Source organism: Octopus sinensis, linkage group LG1 (genome assembly GCF_006345805.1).
Source record: "Octopus sinensis linkage group LG1, ASM634580v1, whole genome shotgun sequence".
Classification (NCBI taxonomy): domain Eukaryota; kingdom Metazoa; phylum Mollusca; class Cephalopoda; order Octopoda; family Octopodidae; genus Octopus; species Octopus sinensis.
Window position 1 is genome coordinate 169539508 of NC_042997.1, and position 16654 is coordinate 169556161.

The 16654-nt window shown below is 35.1% G+C and overlaps 1 protein-coding gene across 2 annotated transcripts in view; it reads left to right on the plus strand.

Moving 5' to 3' along the window:
* The window catches only part of LOC115215175 (activating signal cointegrator 1 complex subunit 3), a 526302-nt gene that overhangs the window by 4287 nt on the left and 505361 nt on the right, over window positions 1-16654 (plus strand). For both annotated transcript variants that reach the window (XM_029784370.2, XM_036506863.1), the window contains exons 2-6: window positions 4302-4557; window positions 6619-7193; window positions 11437-11557; window positions 12831-12889; window positions 15223-15347. In XM_029784370.2, the coding sequence (XP_029640230.1) occupies window positions 4302-4557; window positions 6619-7193; window positions 11437-11557; window positions 12831-12889; window positions 15223-15347 (1136 nt within the window). The remainder of the gene's footprint in view (window positions 1-4301; window positions 4558-6618; window positions 7194-11436; window positions 11558-12830; window positions 12890-15222; window positions 15348-16654) is intronic.

Genomic DNA, 16654 nt, shown 5'->3' on the forward strand with positions numbered 1-16654 from the left:
AGCTCAAGTTTTAAATATTAAATGTTTTTCCGGTGACTTTAACTGGTATATAAAAAAAAAAATCACTACCTAACATATGTCTGTGGCACGTAAAAAGCACCCAGCACACTCTATATAGTGGTTGGCGTTAGGAAGGGCATCCAGCCATAGAAACCATACTATAACAGACTATTGGGGTCTGGACAGCTCCCCAGCTGGCCAGTTCCTGTCAAGCCGTCCAACCCATGCCAGCATGGAAAATGGATGTTAAACGATGATGATGACTAATTAATGTATGAAGTAGACATCAGCTATCTTATCGACTCCTGCATAACGTCCAAAAAGATACTGCAAAGCCAATAAAATTGTACGAGCTTTTAATAAATAGTTGTTGTTTAGCTTGAGTCAACCCTGATCAATGGGATTTGTAGTCAAAGCCATCCTATCTTTCTTTATATCAAAACATTCTCCTATGTAACTTTTACTGAAGATGTTAAGCTATGACCTTAAAAGTAATGGCTTCCAGGTAGATTTGGCTCCTACTTTTAGCTGGTCAGGCAACTGTATGGAGGTTCTGTTAATTGGCCATTTAAACTCCTTAACCAAATTTAGGTGAAATTGTTAAGAATTTTGGCCCCAGCATCAATAGATCAAATGGCTGCATTTTCAGCAGATCAAGTATTAGCATTAGTGTGGTACTAAAACTATGATTCTAAATTCTTTGGTCGACATACTTGATATAAATAAGATGCAATGAATGGATTAGACATGAACTTTGCATCCCCAGCACTGTAAATTGTGTAGAACAGTAATTCTGAATAAAAAAAAGCACTGGCACAAAGTCGATAAGACTCTTCAGCTGTACTGCAGAGGTTCTTAACATGAGCAGTACCACCTCCAAGGGTTATCTTTCTTTAGTTTATCATTCATTGATTTGAGGTGTGTGCTAGGCATAACAACTACTTAACAGGGAGAGGGGCTACAAAAAATGGGCTAAGAACCACTATAAAGTGATGGTTGAATGGTAGAATAAAGCCAGTCAATATTGTGAAATGGTCAACAATAGGAAGGGTACCCAATTATAAAAAACCATGACAAACACAACAGTGACTAATTTTCTTTATTGTTGTGTGCACCAAATAACAACTGACTGTGACAAGTAGCTAGAAGCTGTAGGGCCCAACCAACCTATGTCAGTGTGGAAAAATGGATGGAGATGATGATGGCTTTAGCTTGCTTATTGATCAAACAGTAATGCTCCCTTCTCTCCTTCACAGCATATTGTTGACATTCTGATTATTTTGCAGATACGCAATTTATTACTGAAAGACACCTGTTCTAATTGTTATAGTGCACTTCACTGAACAAATCAATGAATGATAAACTAAAGAATGATGATAACCAGCTGTACTGTTTACACAGACTGTAGCATCTAAAGTGTTATATTTGTTGGTTACTCTCAACTATTTTATTGAATAATCAATACTGTATTTAAAACAAAAGGAAAAATAAAGCCCAAAACAGTTAATTGACCAGAGATGTCATCTGCATGTAATCAACAGTTGACTATAGGTGAACTTAGATAATAGAGAGCTTCAATAATCTATCTAGAAATTTTAATGTCATCAAGAGAGGAAAATGGCTGAATAACTAACATTATTTTATTCTGTATTTCTAATTAGATTTTTGGTGCTCTGCATTTAATATGTTCATTTTTACTTTTTCAGTGCTAGAGGTCTTCTTAACCCTTTTGATACTGACCCTCTTAAAACTGCCCTGATTCTGTGATGCAAAATTCATATCTAAAAACTTCCAAGAAAATTTCATGTTAATTTATGCTCCACACACCAGCTTAATAATGACAGTTATTTTACTAAATTCTTCATTATTTTAAAAATTAATTGGAATTAAGACAATGAATTTCAACAGTAATATAGTAACAATGACTGACTCTATACTTAGTAACAACAATGTAAGGATTTCTTTGAGGTAACCGACTTCCTGTTGATTATCAAAAAAGTTCTAGGATTGTCAGTTAATTCACATGTATTGAATTCAATTTTTTAAAATCCTTTTTCCTTACCCCTTCCTCTGTAACTTGTCAAATACAGCAGCTGATATTTGTCTCTCATAGATCAATGACTGAACACAGTTGGCAGGACAACTGATCATTTAACATCTATTTTTCATGCTGTCATGGATTGGACAGTTTGGCTGAAAACTGCTAAGTTGCACCAGGTTCCAGTCTGATTTGGCATGGTTTCTACAGCTGGATTCCCTTCCTAACACCAAACACTCCAAGAGTGTAGTGGGTGCTTTTTACATGTTACTGGCATGGGTACCAGTTATGAAATACCAGCATGTGCTGTGACTACAATCTTATTTGGCTTGACAGTTCTTCGCAAGCACAGTATATTGCCAAGGTTCTCAGTCACTTGTCACTGCCTCTCGTCACATTGTCACTTATTTCTCTAACACATATATATATATATAACATATGTGTGTGTATATATATATATATATTTCTGATGACTGGATAACTGAAGAGATGGCGGCGTGGTTTTCCACCTTGGCATCCGAAACTCTCGTCTAAATTCGCTAGCTTACAGTATGGCCACCCTCCCACCCCCTCCACCAGTACCGGAATTTCCTATCCTCTGTCATCCTTTGGTTGTCTCCCATGAACACTTCTAAAAGCTTAACGCCATCCCCACCCCTACCTAGGATTTATCAATCATATAGTGCATAAAAATGATTATGTAGTGTAGCATATTGAAGGCTATTGTTTGTTTATGAATTCTGCCAAATGTGAGCTTTCTTTTCTGGTACATGATACTGCTGTCCCCCATCCCAGGGTCTCACACACCTCCCACACCCTCTTTCTTTGAAACCTCGTTTAGTGCAAGTGAACCATCATCCATGCGGACACATTTCTCTCCTACAACACCACCATTCTCTCTCACACACTGTCTTGCAACATGAAATAAAATTTGGTCCTCACGGCACAGGACATTGTCAAATTTTTTCTTATCTGCTTCCCCTCAGGCTAAATAAACCTGTCTCCTAGCTTCCCTTCTGGCAGTCTGATACAATTCCCTGCTACCACCGTTCCTCCAGTACTATTTCTTTTCCCTAATAGCTCTCTCAACAACATTGTTCCACCACCATGTTACCTTGGGTCAAGAGGGGACTTTGCACCATCCACAGATCTGGTCAGTGTCCCTCAACAGGTTGTTCTGTAGAAAACTCCAGTTGTCTTCTACATCATGTGATGCTGTATCTCCTTCTATTTCGTCAAAGGCTTTGAGTAATGCATCTCTAAATCTCTGTCCATTCACAGGATCTTTAAGCATCCAGACCCTTGTTCCTCCATGCTGATCGTCTTCTGGGCATCCATTTAGCCCTGATCCTGAAGTCGCTAACTACTAGTCTATGTTGTGGGGTACATTCTTCGCCTGGGAGGGTTTTGGCATTTCTAAGCAGCCATCTTTCCCTTTTTCTGGCAAGAATGTAGTCACTTGGGTGTATAGGAAGTCAGGTCAGGATGTTCAAGGACATCCCAGTGTCAAGTTTAACAGTTGTCTAGCAGAGTCTACACTGTACCTACCAACCAGCATGTGCACCTTCTCCTCCATGATGTTTTCAGCCCACAAAGCTTTCGAGACATAGCAAATGTTAACAGTGAATTATGTGACACTTTCCGGGAAGCCTGCTTCAGGCATGGACTTTTCGAGGACAATTCACAATAGGGCGCCACTATGGCAGAGGGCGTTTTGTTAAAATCCCTTAAAACACTAAGATCGCTTTTCACTATTCTACTCCTATGGCACGATTTGAGTGATCCCACCTCTTTATGGCTTACCTACAAAGATTACATGTCTGAAGATTTCCTGCATCAGGCTCAGTTGCTAAATCCATCAATGGAGATCGGGTACAGTGACCTTATTTATAATGGTGCTGCTTGAAATCGAAAATACTGTTCTTAATATGGGCAGTAGTGCATTGGCGGTGTATGGCCTACCTTCAACAAACTGGGAATGTGCAAGCACACTGTCTTCAGATTTGCTGCATGACACATTATAATCTTGACAAGCTTGCCCAGTACATAGCGGAGAATGAGCTAAAACTCCTTCCACAACTGAAGTTTGCTTACAATTCTGTCCAGGACAAAGCTGGGGGGATCTTTAAGCATATTTCTAAAGATTTGCTTGTCATTTATTATACAGACAATAAATTAACTATTCTTTGTAAATATAAATTAGAAAACATGCATTATTTGATTAATTCATTTTACTGATTGAAAACAATTTCATTTTAAACAGATGGCTTCCGTTGCCTGTGATACTCTTCCACGGCTGAGTAGTGCATTGCGAGCCTTCTCCAATGTATCAGCTGAAGTATCTGCATATGATAAAAGAAACAGAGAACTATTCAACAAAAGGCTCCGAAGGGCCAAAGAACAGAATGAAGAAGAAAGTTGGTCCAAGCTGGTTACTGTTATAAAGAAAAATGCCATTGTTGACCAAGCAGAATTGCAAGTATCTTTAAAAGAGCTGAAAGACAGAGCAAAAGATATTGGTAAATATTTTATAATTTTCAAAGAAAATAAGTGGCAGTGTAAATGACACTAGTCCTTTTTCATTAATATCAATTCACAACTTTTATATTTTAATTGAAAAGTACTGGTGTCATTTAAAAATCTTGCTAGAAGACAAACAGTTAATATTTTCTAAAAGTGATTTTAAATTTAAAGAAAAAGACTATAGAATGCATGTTCATCTTTCATTTTTTGTTTGTTTTTGGTAACATTAGTAATGTTATTAATATTCAGTGTTTGTAAAGCGGTGAGCTGGTGATACTGTTAGCATGCTGGGCAAAATGCTTTTTGTCCGTCTTTATGTTCTGAGTTCAAATTCTACCAAGGTCGTCTTTGCATTTCATCTTTTCAGGGATCAATAAAATAAGTACCAGTTGAACACTGGGATCAGTGTAATCAACTTATCCCATCCACCAAGATTACTGGCATTGCACCAAAATTTGAAACCAATATTTAGTGACTCTATTCTTTCTTGTTATTAGACATAGTTAGTTGTCTAACATTGCTGGCTTGTGATGGCTCTACAATTTACTACTAATTTAATTTTTATTATATTCCTCTTTAGCCCTACTTCTTCATTTTAAACTTCTTTCAAGTCTTTTAAACAATTAGTCCTAAAGACATATATTGAACTCTCTCAAAATGTTTTCAACAAGCAGAATGAAAAGGATTTAGTTGAACAAAGATCCTGAATAAACAGCTTAAATTTCCAAATGAGTCTAATGCCAATTCTTATTTCTTTACTGCCCACAAGGGGCTACACACAGGAGACAAACGAGGACAGACAAATGGATTAAGTCGATTATATCGACCCCAGTGTGTAACTGGTACTTAATTTATCGACCCCGAAAGGATGAAAGGCAAAGTCAACCTCGGCGGAATTTGAACTCAGACTGTAACGGCAGACGAAATACCGCTAAGCATTTCACCTAGCGTGCTAACGTTTCTTCCAGCTTGCTGCCTTAATGCCAATTCTGACTTAAATAGCTCTCACATCATTCATTCACAACTATCTTTCTTCATGGTAGAATTTGTTATCCATCACATAAATCTGTTGCAATTGATTCATCAGAATGGCAGATGAACTCTTTGTCTTAGAACAAGTTAAATTGCATTTTATTCACTTCCACTCTGGAATTAAAGTGACTGAATCAATAATGTTTAACTCTTTAGCACTTAAAATGGCCATATCTGGCCCAAATATTCTCCTTTTTTTTCCTCTTTATTTTGCATTCAAACCAGCCTGATCTGGCCTCTCCCACCTATCCTACAATGTCATTGTAGAAATAAACAGTCAAATCATCAACATTTCAAAGTTATGAAATAATGCATGATTAATTCAAAACAATGTGAATAAATAAGCATTATATTTGACAGAGTTATCTGAATGCTAAAGAATTAAGCTAAGTTCTTGAGTATAAATCTCATTTGTAGCATTGGAGCTGGACATTTAACTTATCTGTCAGAATTAGGTTTTAGATCTGATAATGTTATTTATAATAAACTCAGGTGCACACAGTTTATTTCATTACTGTTTAATGCTTTGAAAATCCAACTAAACACTGAGACATCTATGATTAAATAGACTCAAAAGATGCTGGTATTCGTCTGCATCATCAGGATTCTATTATATATTAAAATCAATATAAAGAGTACTTTTTACTGATGAAGGACTCTGTCTGAAACAGTGGATTTTCCATCCTGTCACAGTAAGTTCACGGTAGTCTTTTAATCAAGTTTATTAAACACTCAGACAATTGCATTTATTTTAAGTGATTGATTCAGTTTTAGATTGTCATTTTTGTGTGTATGTGTTAAATACGAGGAGTGCTGAAAAGTTCCTAGCTTTAAGGGTATTCTGAAAGGCCTGGTTGGAGGCCCAACCTTCCAAGTTCTTGTATAGTTTTTAAGTGGGTGAATCTGAGAGGAGAATATATTGAATAAAATCATAATTAACTGATCCACCTGTATTTTTTTTTTTTCCTCAAAGTCCAGAACTTAATATTCTGTTATTGTATAAACAACTTTTTTTTTCTTTGCAGTTGGTCATGATTCAAACATGGAAACAATAGAAAGTGCTGCTTTTTTTCTTTTCCAAACATTCCAAAATGTTCAAATGGTTGGACATAGTGAAAGTGTAAAATTGCGTAGTATATTTGGCCCTTTTCCAGCCACCGTAGCATCTTCAGCTTGTAAAATAGTTTCCAGAATTATATCATGGCTTCCTGAATACTCTGCTGATTTGTTTGCATATTCTAATTCTTGTGAAAAAAATTCTGAAAAACAAAATGAAGAATTTGGAAACAATGTGAAATTTTCTGTTGAGCCTTTGATTTCAGTGGAAATGAATTATTCAAGCTCAGAATCTGAGGATGAAGTTGATTCTAGTCTGTTGTCATTGAAATACCAATGTAACAAAGATCAAACTGCTTTAAGGACACCAGATGGTAAAGCAGATTCAAAACAAGACAATTTCAATACTTCAGCGTTAATATCTGAAGTCAAAAAGCATTTTAACAATGAAAGCTACGTTCTTGGAATGACAATTGAAAATCTTTGTTCTAATCTCTTTGACTTTCTATCATCTTCCAAATCTGATGATGCTCTACAGAATGATGTAAGTTTATACCAATATTTTTATTCAAATATTTTGTTGAAATAATTTCAAATTTGATTTACTTTGTTCATTTTTATGAATAATCTTAATAGTACTGTTGAGTCTTCTTAATTGCATAATTTTTGGAACCAGAATGTTGGGCATTAAATCTACAGGTTAATTGCCTTTACAAATAGCATCAATTTTGGTTATGATTATTTCAGATGTTTAGTAAAAATTGATAACATGTAGCATAGAATGAACATTTATTTTACATAACATAAATGAAGTGATTCTAGAAGCTTCCATTTTCATAAGTTAAAATGACAGTAGTCTGTATTTTGATTACAAATAACTGATATCAAAAGAATCAGCAGTATTCAAGTTATTTTTAGTATTTCAATGAATTGAAGCTCAGATTCCAATGTAATTTTTAATTTTCAATTGCGTAGCTTTATAAATCTTTGTTGTAGATAAAATTAAAAAGTTTTGACTCAAGCACTAGACACTACGGACCTTTTCTGTTTGGCTGCACCTGTGGAAATTTTAAAATCTGGTGTGTCAGTGTGATTCTCCGTGCTAAATCTCAGAAACTTTTTTTTTTCTTAAAGTTACAGAGGTTTAGAGTTTCACCATTTTTACCTAGTCACAAAACAGGATTTGGAAGCTGTCATTTTGTGTGACAGTATGTGTTGTGAACTGTAAACAAATGAAATATTGGCACAATTCTGCTTTACACATGCCATAATTTTTAACCCCTCATAATTTTTTTATTTTTTGGAATTTTCAGAAAATTTTTGCAAATTTGTATTCTACACACAGGAATTCATACAATTATGCAAAAACAAAAAAAAAACAACAAAAAAAACAAATTTGGTGCATGATTTAGCTATTATTTTTAGCACATCTTATGACTACCATTTAATAAGTGAAAAATGACCGCATGAGTAAGTATCTTGGTAATAGCTTAGCTTGTTACTATGGAAACAGGCACCTATATGTCTGTGGCTTTCGACTGGGTAAAATTTCTGAAAATTTGCAAACTTTAGAAGTTATTAACTCTTTATTTATTGATTTATAGCAAAAATGAATTTCATGTCAATGATTCCCTTACAAAATTACACCAATATGCCAAATATGAAATCAATTGAAACAAAAATTGAAGAAATTGAAAAGTGGCAGCCAAACACAAAAGATCTGACACCATTTTGTTATATGATTTATTTAATGTGTTAACTTAGAGTTGGAGCAATTAACTTTATCTGTTAATCTGTTTGAGGTTCATTGTTATTAATGATTAATTCAAAGTGTATAAAAATCAATGTCTGGCTAAGCTTAGGTAATTAAAGAATAGCAAAGGGAATTGATAAACCTCATATGGGGATAAATCAAGCAAGTATAGTGCAATGCATATTACTAAAAATATAATTTGGACTGGGTGGGACATGAGTGCAGCCATCTGGTTCGCCAGCCCTCAGTCAAATCGTCCAACCCATGCTAGCATGGAAAGCAGACGTTAAACAATGATGATGATGATGAACCACATGGTCTTGGATTCAGTCCCACTGCTTGGCAACTTGGGCTGACCTTGTGAGTGGATTTTGTTGATGGAAACTGAAAGCTTGACATATACACACACGTGTGTGTATTTGTGTCTCCTAGTTTGACATTGTGTGAGAGTTGTAGACAATTCACACCATCTCACAAACAGTGTTGTTCATTTTCAATCTTCCATGCAAACACATCCAGTTACCTTGTTTGGAAATGTGCAAAGGTTGGTGATAGGAAGGGCATCCAATCATAGAAAATCTGCCTCAACAAATTCCATTTAACCCATACAAGCATGGAAAAGTAGATTTTTAAATGATGATGGTGATGATAAAATGTATATGTAGCATAGCAAAATCTTTACTGCTGATATTGGAAAGGGTAAAGACCCCCTTTGATCTTGAATGACCATGGATTGCACCCAGGAAGTTCCTCTCCAAGGCACAAGTTGTTTATGAAAGACCAGCACTCACTCATGCATACCAGCCTCCCCTCTCCATGCCATCAATGTTATCCAAAGGAAAGGCAAAGACTGATACGGCTTGGTACTAGTGACATCGCAACTCATTTCTACAGTTGAGTGAACTGAGGTAACATGAAATAAAGTGTCTTGCTCAAGAACACAACACATAACCTGGTCTGGGAATCGAACTCACTAGCTCATGATTGTGAGCCAGATGCTCTAACCACTGAGCCATGTGCCTTCAGCTCAAATAAATCACATAATTTATTGCCTATTCTGCAAATTCAGTTATTTACATATGTAATTGATCTGCTAAAATCAGCTCTACCTTGCATTGCTCTGTATTCAGTACTTTATCAAATATTGTTATTAAAAATTGGCTGAGGATTAAGCCATGTCCACTGACTAATTTCAGCTTCTAATTACACCTTACTGATGTTGTTAATTGTTGTAATCCTTTGTCGGAGTGTTATAACATCCACTCCGGTATAGCAGTATAGTTAGTTAGACAAGTAAGACATGACTATTTATCTATGACCATCTACTTCTATACTCTTTACTTGACGTCACCTTATTTGTAGTGACTAGGACATACCACTCATCATGTGGGAGGGGGGTGTTCCATTATTGCTATTATCCCCAAAACACTAACATATTTCAGAAAACTATAAATATTAAAATTCCTACTTCCTCTATTCAGAATACATTGTTTTATAGCAATCTGGAGAAAGTTTATTGAATCAATAATACTCTAACTCATAGCTGAATAGGTAGCTCCATTATTTAATAATTGTTGTTAGGGCCTCAATACTGGCACCACTTTTACCAAACTACTTAAAATTATGTATATGCTGGCTCTAGTCTGGTAGCTGCCATAATGATAATTTCATATTAGTAAATCAGTACTAAAGTAAGATAACTTTAGCCATGATTTTATATCTAGTAATTTTGCGTCTCCAAGTTAGGTGTGTTCATTAAGATACTAGCACTTGAGAAAGTAATTTTCCTTCTTTAGAGCCATCTATTTGTTATGGCAGTGCTATCTATTTGTTTTATTTTGAAGTAGTCATTTTCTGAGAATTTGTTTTAATGACTTAACTATGATAAAATGGTTGAATTGATTTAGCAGTCTACCATTTTTGTACTAGAAAGAAATGGTAAGTTTCTTAAGAAATGCATATAGACATTTTTGTTTGAGATTCAGGTACATTTGTAACAGTATTTTAAATTATAGCAAAATAATTAAGTTGTATCTTGTAAAAAAATGGCAGTTTTCTTCTGTGAAGAAGCACTGATCATTTTTTTCCTCTGAAAGATTAAGAAACCATATCCCATTCTTTACACCACAGCAAATAATAGTAAACACTGAGATTTTCCACAATGTTTGCTTGGTGAAATGAGAATCCCTCTTATCTGCAAATACTTCCACATTTAATATTTAATCTCAGGTCCACAACTGTTACATGCTATATGTCAGGCCTAGTATTATTTCACTGTTGTCTTCACTGCAACTCAAAAAATATCTTTCTTTAAAGAGTTAACAGATTTCTGTAAGTCTATCATTAGTATTTTCTATACATATTAATCTTTTAGATTTCCACGAGAAGTTAGAAGTTTGATATTTTGGGTAAAAGGGTAGAGGCCTCCTTTGGACATGAATGACCATGAGATTGAACCTGGAAAGTTCCCCTCTAAGGCACAAGTCCAGACAAAAGTCGTTTGTAGAAGGCCAGCTGCATACCAGTCTCCTCTCTCTATGCTACCAATGTTGTCCAAGGGAAAGGCAAATACTGATACAGTTTGGCACCAGTGATGTTGCAACTTATTTCTACAGTTGAATGAACTGGAGCAATGTGAAATAAAGTGTCTTACTCAAGAACACAACACACTGCCTAGTCTGGGAATCGAACTCACAACATTACAATTGTAAGCCTAACACTCTAACCACTGAGCCATCATCTTTTGGGTACTTGCCTTTAAATGGAGTGTGGAGAGAAAAAAGAACCTGAAACATTGGGCATTTCACAGTTCAGGAAAATCAAACTTGTCAACCCTATACAAAATGTCCTTTTAATTAATTGTTACCATCAGGCACCAACTTCCATGGATTTACCCCTTTGATTTATAAGATTTAGTGTTTCTCTTTATATTTGTATGAATCATTACATTTTTTTACTCTTCTTTTAAGGCTGTCAAAATGTCCTCTTACAATTAGATTATAATTGTAAATCATTTGTTTTTAAACTATTCCAGCTCTTCGAATTCCTTGGATTTGATCAATTTGAGTTAATAGAAAATCTTCTGAAAAATCGCAACAAATACCTTGATGATGCAATTTTAGTGAACAAGGGACACAAGGCTCTTCCAGCTGCTAGTGAGTATCTCTTAACTGCTTTTTCATCATCATTTATCACCCACCTTTTCAGGCTTGTGTGGATCAGATAGACTTTATCAAGGCAGATATTCCACAGCCTTTCTTGTTGCTACCAAGTAAGATAATATTTCCCATGGCCAAACATGTTTTTCACGGAAGACTGGAAATGAACAACCTTGCTTGTGATAAATGGTACTCAGAAGTACACACAAACATATGCACATACATACATATATATATACATTGCATACACATTTATATATACTATAAGTTTCTTTCACTTTCCAACTTCCAAATCAACTCAAAGGACTTTGGTTGGCCTAGGGCTATAGTCAAAGACACTTGCTTGAGGTGCTGTACTGTTGGACTGAACCCAAGATTACATGGTTAGGAAGCAAGCTTACATTTTGTAAAATTATTAGACATCTTCTTTACAAGTTTATTCTGTTTTATTTTTAATACTTTCAAATTTGTTCTATTCCGGTAAATACTGGACAGGACTCTGTTGTTATTGAGTAACTGGTTGGATTTTTACATTACTACACCATAAGATGTTAAAAATAGGTTTGCACTAATGACTGAAACAAGTGAAAGATAAAAGATATGTATTCAGCTAAGAATTTTAGACTTTTATTCAGAACAAATATTGTGTGCAGTCCAAATTGCATTTCCTTTCTGTTACTTGTGAGAGATGCAAAAGCAGTTTTTCTGCAGCTATTTTTACAGAGGCAAGTTGTATGCTCTTTGAAGATGTACTTGGTATGTCATCAACATCAGATGTTATGTATATATTCCTAGTAAGCATGTTATGATAATTTGCATTAAAGCTTGTTTTCCTTTCATATTAGTGTTTTATGTCATTTTGGTTGTATTGGTGCATCATTAATATTTCTTGATTGACATATATTTTTTATCTAATTCATAACTGAATAAGTTGCAAATATTTCTTTCCTCATAACTATACGTTAAAATTAAGAGTAGATGTAAATAACAGAAACAGCAATCTGTGGTCATTCACATCATCATCATCATTTAATGTCCGCTTTCCATGCTAGCTTGGGTTGGACGATTTGACTGAGGACTGGCAAACCAGATGGCTGCGCCAAGCTCCAATCTGATCTGGAAGAGTTTCTACTGCTGGATGCCCTTCCTAACGCCAACCACTCCGAGAGTGTATTATTTTTAATCAGCTTCTTTATATGTCCTTTGTATATGGAGCATGTTCTGTATTCAGTACTTGGTTAATCTGCAAAACAATTTCATAATTCTGCAGGGAAAAGAAATGCAGATGGTCCTTCTCGACCCACCTATGGATGCCAAGTTACAGTGCAGGTATGTTTTTTAATGTTTTAATATTTTCAAAAGCCAGTTATATACTTTTACTTAAACTTCTGAATTCTATTGAGTTCAGTATTGATACTTTGTTACATTTCTTTTAATCATAACATTAGTTATATTGCCAATCTTGTGTTCTTTTTGACAGTCTTTGGTGCCCATCATATATCATTTTCCTCTCCCAGGTATGACTGTGTGGTAAGAAGCTGGCTTCCCAACCACATGATTCCAGGTTTAGTCCCACTGCATGGCACCTTGAGCAAGTGTCTTCTACTACAGCCTTGGGCTGACAAAAGGCTTGTGAGTAGATTTGCTAGACAGAAACTGAAAGAAGCAAAAGAAATGGATAGAATATGTACGAGGCTAAAAAAAAAGTACTGGGGTTGATTCATTTGACTAAAAATTCTTCAAGGCGCCATCTAATGACTGAAACAAGTAAAAGATAACAGATTAAAGAGGTCCAATGTTAATCAAATTATGATTGCTCTTTCATATGAAAGACTGTTTCTTTCATCCTAATCATTCTTCTTCATCAAATCCTCTTAGGGCATTCTCAGCTCTCTTCACTCTAACCCTTGAGGTAGCTGTTTAAATGTTCAGCTGTTTAAACTCTATGATCATGGGGACTAGCTTATTGTAGAATATATTGAACTAAAGAAGATTGGAGTGTGTTAAAAAAAAGAACTTGAATGTCAACATAGCCTACAATAAAGTGTTGGCTAATAGCAGAAATCATATAAACCCAGAAAAGTTACTTTGGTCTGCAGATGCAGACATGACTGTATGGTTAAGAAGTTTGCCTCCCTACCACTTGTTTTAGTTTCAGTTCCACTACATGGTAACTTGGACAAATATCTGCTTTAGCTGTGGGCCAACCAAAGCTTAATGAGTAGATTTGGTTGGTGGAAACTGAAAGAAGCCCATCATATGTATGTGTCTTTGTCTTGACATTGCATGATAGCTGGAAGTGATTTTCTACATGTACAGACACTGTTATATGTTTCCAGTCTTCCATGAAAACATATCAGGCCAAAGGGAATTATTATCTTACTTGGAAATAGGTCAGGATTGATTGCAGGAAGAATATCCAGCTATAGAAAATCAACAAATGAATGATGGTGATGATGATAAAAGAAGTAGGCAATGAACACTGCATATGTCAGTAGAGAAATGAAAAGAAGTGTATATAAAGAATGCAGACTGACAAGGAAATACTACACTAGATGTATTGATTAACCTAATAATATGAACTGTGATATACTTTCTGAAAGTAGTAGATAAATTTAACTACCTAAGAGATATTATTGTTACTGAGATCATCATCATCATCATCATCTTTATTTTAACATTTACTTTTCCATGCTTGCATGGACCAAACAGAAGTTTTTGAGTTGGATTTTCTATGACTGGATGCCCTTCCTGTTGCACCGCCTTCACCTTTTTCCAAGTAAGGTAATATTTTTCCTTGACCAGGCATAGATGATTGCAAATGAAGGACACTGCTTCTATGACATTTTACACTCATTTACAACTACCATGCAATGTCAAAGTAGGGAGACAGTAACACACATGTATCCAAATGCACGTGCACACATACACACACACTTATATATATACAACAAGCTTCTTTCAGTTTCTATCTACCAAATCCATTCACAAAGCTTTTGACAGCCTGGGGCTAGGACTATAGTTGGAAGCACATTCCTAAAGTGACACACAGTGGGACTGAACTTGTAACCATGTGAATGGGAAACATACTTCTTACCACCCAGCCATTCCTTGCACTGTGTAACATGATTTTTGTCCTTGGGTAGCAACTATTATTTCCTATTTATTTGCCCCTACAAAATACGAAAAGTGGCTAATATTTCCTTCAAACTTTGCTTTTGCTACATTTTATTCAAACCCAAAGTATCCCTCTCAACACATAGCTATGATACCCCCCCATTACTCCTGTTCTTGATCAGAGATGCATATATTGTCAGCCACTAAGGGACATGCCCAAGTGTTACAGTCAAGCAACAGACAAGTAAATCTGTGGTATTGAGCAGAATATTTGCTATAACAATATTTCTGCTTCAGCAACTCAGTGCTGAATCTGTTTAAAATGTAATGGGAAGATAGGTCAGTTTCAAAACATTGATGTCCTGCTTACAAAAGCAAAGTTGAAGGGAATAGTAGTCATTTCCTTTGATTTCTAGATAGAAGCAAATAGCAAAGAACACTTATCAAAGACAAGAAAAAACATTTAATTTTGTTGCACAATATTATTTATATACTGAAGAAAAGGAAATTCCATTTGTTCACATCATAATCGTTAACTTTTATAGACTGAAGAAGAAAAACAACTGATGAAAATGATTCGAAGAGAAGAGAAAAAGAGTGCTCGAAAAGAATGTATTGGAAACGAAATCAACAGTACAGGCTTTGATCCTTCAGAAATGAGAGCTCAAAGGTAGGTCTCTTTTGAATAATATTTTAAATTTGTTACTTGTAGGTTGTCTTTAATTAGTTTCTCTTTTTAGTTTTTGAGGTTTTTGCTAAGAAATTAAGGGCTAGAATATTTATTGGATTTTGATATACTAATGATTTAGTTACTATTTTAGAGTAAAAAAAAAATTTGAACATGGGGAAAAGTGATTTTAGTAGTATGACTTCCAGGTGTTTTAACATCCAGTATTATTAGAGCGTCTCTCTAAACACAATCCCACAGCAAATTCAGCAAATAAACAAAGCACATACATTGTGTATGTGCAATCAATAATGTTTACATTACTAGACCTTCTTTTAAATCGTAATTTAATTTACTTTTACATGTGCATTGCTGTGGCACATCATCAAGTAATTTTCACACTATTTTGTGTATAATTATAGACTGGGGATTCAGTTCAATCCAAGTGCATGGTATTGATAAGTCACAATAATTGTGAAATATCATCTACCACTCCTGGACTTGATCCAAGGGGAGTTGTCTCACCTGGTCTATGACTTTCAGTTGTTTTAAAGCCTAGTGTTATTAGGGAGAGTCCCCCTAAACACTGTCTCCCAACAAATTCACTGTATTTACAAAACACATACATTGTATATGTGTGATTGATAATACATTACTAGAGCTACTTTCTGTTTGTAAGATATATATATATATTCAAAAGCAGATGTAAAATGATGAATCTCTCCTAGTAAATTTAGAATCTGTCACTCTCAATAGGCAAACCCTAACAAACATGATATTTATAGTAACAGTCTATATGTATGTTAAGGCACTTAATTCTTAAAAGGATAGGTTACCCATAATACTTCACCTAAACATGCAACACACAATACATAGACTTCTTGCCTTTACTTACCATCTGCTGCTCAGTTTTGTTGCAGAAATTTTAATATTCAAACAAATTCTTGATAATATATATTGGGCACCCAAAGCCAATACAATTTGTTGGTTTTTATTTTTGATGTGCTATCAAGAATATAGGGTTTTGATCAGTCTAAGTTGACTGATGTCAACCTGAATTTGCACATGTATGCACAGGCTTGGGCAAGATGTTATTTTGAGGAAGAAGTTACCTATCTGTATAAGTTTCTCTTCTCCACAGCATATATGTTATCCAAGGGAAAGGCCATTGATTTGCACTGATACAGTTTGGCGTGTGTGTCATCACTGGCATTGCTGTCAGATTGCAAACAGTTACTGTTTGACATCTGGCTTTGTCTTCTAACAATTCTGCCAATCCACTGCTTTGGGTTGGTACACTTTTATTAACC